The sequence below is a fragment of the Buceros rhinoceros genome, unplaced genomic scaffold (genome assembly GCF_000710305.1).
Source record: "Buceros rhinoceros silvestris isolate BGI_N320 unplaced genomic scaffold, ASM71030v1 scaffold3281, whole genome shotgun sequence".
In the NCBI taxonomy this organism is placed as follows: Eukaryota; Metazoa; Chordata; class Aves; order Bucerotiformes; family Bucerotidae; genus Buceros; species Buceros rhinoceros.
Window position 1 is genome coordinate 14,567 of NW_010392354.1, and position 4,273 is coordinate 18,839.

General features: G+C 44.0%; 1 protein-coding gene across 1 annotated transcript in view; it reads left to right on the plus strand.

Moving 5' to 3' along the window:
* The window catches only part of KDR (kinase insert domain receptor (a type III receptor tyrosine kinase)), a gene marked incomplete at its 5' end in the record, with an annotated part of 29,427 nt that overhangs the window by 13,518 nt on the left and 11,636 nt on the right, over nt 1-4,273 (plus strand). Inside the window, 3 exons of the mRNA XM_010144418.1 lie at nt 301-405; nt 1,556-1,669; nt 2,867-2,955. Coding sequence (XP_010142720.1) covers nt 301-405; nt 1,556-1,669; nt 2,867-2,955 — 308 coding nt within the window. The remainder of the gene's footprint in view (nt 1-300; nt 406-1,555; nt 1,670-2,866; nt 2,956-4,273) is intronic.

Here is a 4,273-nt window from a genome sequence, read left to right on the forward strand (position 1 = left end):
CCCCGACAAAAGCTGGTTTTTTCTTCTTTCCCCCAGCCATGTTTTTTTTTTTTTAGTGATACTGCAGCCACCCCGGTGCTGGGGGGGTGTTTCAGGTACTGGCTTTCCATGGGGCTGCCTTGATGCAGGACCCTTGGCTGGGCTCTGTGGTCCCATGGGATATAATGCATCCTCTCCCCATTATCAGCCTTCTGTTGATTCCTGATACATAAACTCAGTTTAGAGTTGCTGTTTATTCTGCATCTTTTGCCGACCATGCCAGGCAAATAAATCAAAGTACGTTCATCTTCTCACTTCAAGGTAAACCTCTTGGGCGTGGAGCTTTTGGCCAGGTCATAGAAGCAGATGCGTTTGGGATCGACAAAACTGCTACCTGCAAAACAGTGGCAGTCAAAATGCTTAAAGGTAAAAATGATGACTAAAACTTTGCCTTGAATACACAATATAGGGATAATTGCCAATACTATAACCAGTAGGTAGAAAAAAAATCAAAATGTTTGTACAAGGGTGTACACAGTTGTAGCTTAACAGTTGGTGTCATGAAGCAGTGATTAAGGAAAATACATGACTTTCCCTCGTCAGTAACTGGAGCAATGCAACTGTGGTTTCTTAGCCATTGCTTCATAGGCCTACTCAGGTTCAGAATAGAAACTTGCTCCTCCAAGCAGTTTGCACATGTCCATTTTGCCTTATGCAGCCTGATGGGGAGCTTTCTGCAAGTCTGACAACAGCTTAGGCATGTTCCAAAATGAGTCATAGTTTTGAGCAGCTTTCTCCTCACTTTAAATCATGTTATAGTACCCCACATCTGCCACAGAAAGGTTGAAAGCTGCAGTTCCCAGACATGTTGTTCCTGAAGAGGGCGTAGCTGGGGCAGCAAAATGGGGCTGCCAGCAGCCAGGGGCTGTATCCCACCGTGTGCTGTACTGGAGGAAGACTGGGAAAGCTGGGGAATTCCTGACAGTACAGCGTGAGCAGTTGCAAGTGCAGGCAAGACCTATTGCAGACTCATTGCAATGGGTTGAACGTGCAATAATGACAGCACGAATTGGAAAGCCCTGTCCCTCCAGCTTCCCAGCACTCAGGCAGCCTGCAGAGAACTGGCTCCTCTACCCCACTGCTTCAGCATTTTCCTCTTCCCTTTCTAACCCTGTGGGATGAGGACACCAGTCATGTCTCCAGGCTTTTGGTGAGGCCGTAGGGTTAGGCATGTTTGGCCCTGGCCCTATGCCCTCCAGTCCATAGGCCGATTGGACCTTTAGCATGGACCCCAGCAATGGCTATGGGACAATGTTTCTGGCTTTTCTTGGCTGAGAGTACTCACAATGTCTGTAGGAAAAAAGGTGTTTGCTAATCTGTATTGTTTGTGCCCCTGTTCTGATGTACTGCCCTTGGCAAACTTTTGAAAATGTTTAAAAGCAGTGCAAAACCGTAGGTGACCCAGGCCGCCAACCAACAAGACTTCTCACTAGATGGGCTGGAAAAACAACAGAATGCAGAGGAGGAAAAACCTTTCTGTCTGCGGTGCTCCTGATTTGTGTTTTTACCTCTGCAGAGGGTGCAACCCATAGTGAGCACAGAGCACTTATGTCAGAGCTGAAGATCCTCATTCATATTGGCCACCATCTCAATGTTGTCAATTTACTTGGAGCCTGTACGAAACCAGGAGGTGAGTAACTTCTCAGAGCATGGGAAGATGCTAATGACTGTTTCTGCCATTGCTGCTGCATAGAAAACCGAGTTTTGAAATTAAAAGTTGGAAAAAATATTCTTCTATTTAAAAGAAAAGAAAATGTGATAAAAGTGAGCAGGTCCACAGGTGGAATAAGGGCTCAGAAACCCTGAGTTCTACATTCAGCTCCATCCCTTAGTTGTTTTATCACTTTTCTTTTCTGTAGCTTAGATCCGTTTTTATAGCGGACACCCCATGTGTAACAACTTTGGGTCTGAGTCTAGTGTCAGATTTAACAAGTTGGTCTTACTCTTGTCACTGGCTACGGTGCAACTGCAAGTTGTGACTTCTGTCCCTGGCTTTGGATGGGCTGTGGTTGCCTCTGTGTGTGTAGGAGGGGAGATTGCAGTTTGCAGTCCAGCTCTGGGTGGATAATTGGGGACAGATGTTTTGTTTAACAAATCCAGCACTGGATGCTAATGTGGAAGAAAGTCAGTGTGAAGTAACTCAGTAATATTTTTTTTTCAGGAAAGCTGACTTGTCTTACTGTGGGATCAGAATTTAATTTGTAAAGTTCCATGACAGAAGTGCAGTTGTTGAGGGAAACATAATCCATAATTCATTTTTAAACTTGTTTATTTCATAATAAAATAGAGACAGCCAGTATCTGGAACCTAGGGTGGAAATTTATCATTGTGACCTATGCCTATGTAAAGCAATTTGAGCATGAACTATCACATTTGGACTGTACATTAAGCTGTCTAGGTCTGAAACCAAGATTCCCATTTTAAGTTTTTAGGACTTAAACTGCCCGCACAAAAATGCGTGGATAATTGTGTGTGTACTTCATTGCAGACGTTGAGTGGTTAATTGCACTAAAGTTCATTCAAATATGTGTGTCGCATCCTTACAATGTCAGTTAGCGTAGGCAGCTATTGGCACTTCAAGTATAAGCACGCCACTATACGTTTTCACGTATGAAGTTAGGCCTGTGATTTTCAAAAGTATGTGCTTTCTTTTCCTTCCTTATACAACAGAAAAGGAATAATTTCCCTGCTTTGATTAGGTATTTTTTAAAACCTCTGAGTAGTAGAATGCTTTTTGAAATGTATGCATTTCTAGCCACAAATTATGCTTTGAGATAAGGTGGGATATAAATGGTCTTTCTAAGAAATTGCTTTACATGTTGTACAGGCCCACTCATGGTGATTGTGGAATACTGCAAGTTTGGAAATCTGTCAGCTTACCTACGGAGCAAGAGGAGTGAATTTGTCCCGTACAAGGTGAGGAGTCAAGGTTAATGGTATAATGGTTGGTTTGGTGGGGTTTTTCCACACATGATGTTTCTGTTTCTAGTGCAGACTGAAGTGGCAATCCTTGGGGATTCTGAATATCTTCTCATGGGAATGAGAGATGGCAAAGACATCAGAGGTCATCTTAGTCTTTCCCCTGGCCCCTGCAATGTCGCTATTTTGTTATTGTTAGCTTAAAATGTGCAAAGGAACTGGGCTTCCACTATTTCCCTTGGCAGATTGTTCTACACTTGGCTGTATCTGTCAGGAAGTTTTTTCTGATTATCAGTTTGAATTTTTTCCTTTCTTAGTTAAGCTCCGGACCACCTTAAATAACTGCACTCCCTTCTTAGTGTATATATCCATCAGATATCCATAGATATCTTCTGTCACACGATTATCCTTTCCACTATCTCCTTGGCTCATTGCTGAACCAGGCTATACATTTTTTTTTTTGCTGTAAATCATGTGGTATAATTGATGTATCTCATAAGTTTATGTTCAGCTTTTCACCTCCCAAGTTCCAAAGGGTAGCTCCATCACAGCACGCCCTCTTTGCACCCTGGTTTGAAAGGACAGCGGGGAGGAAAGCTGGCATTTTCAAACTCATCTCTGGACGCCTTTGAGAGGATGTCCAGTTTCTGGAGAGAGTTGAGAGGATTCATCCCCTCTGAGGGTCATATTGCTGGATGAAGAGCATGGCTGCGTGGACCCGACACTGAGCGTCACGGACAGAGCCCTACCCTTTTTCACACATGGCCAGGAGGGAAGGTGTGGGCTGTGCTTTGCCACACTGGTAGACCTGAGTCTTCCTGCAGCTGCCGTGTTTAGATGAGAGTTTCTTCAAACTGCTTGTCAGATCTTCAAGGGGTTATTTTTCTTTATCCTTGGAGTCATTGTTTACTATTTTATATTGGCAAAGGCAACTTGCTGCATCCTCTTGTGAGGGGAAAAAGGATAAACAAATATCTAAGAGGCCTTGAAGGAAGAGGCAGGGTTTCATGAAGGTGCTGACCCTTGCTTACACAAGCAGTGGGGATGGGAATTATCAACGGAAAAAAACAGCCCTGCCAGGGAAGAAAAGTCACCAAACTGAAGCAGAAGAAAATGGAAATGTAGTGGAGGAAGCCTGTGGAGCTGGCATCCTTCCTAGAGGCATTTGGTGGCTTAGGAGAAGAAGAAAATAAATGAGATTTTGAGGGCTGCTAGGGTTTTGGCCAAGGTAGAGGTTTAGCAGGAGGGCCTTTGCAGCAGTGGGAAGTAAAGCTGCAGCAATACGGAAAGGCTTGAGTGTACAAGAGAGGGTTCA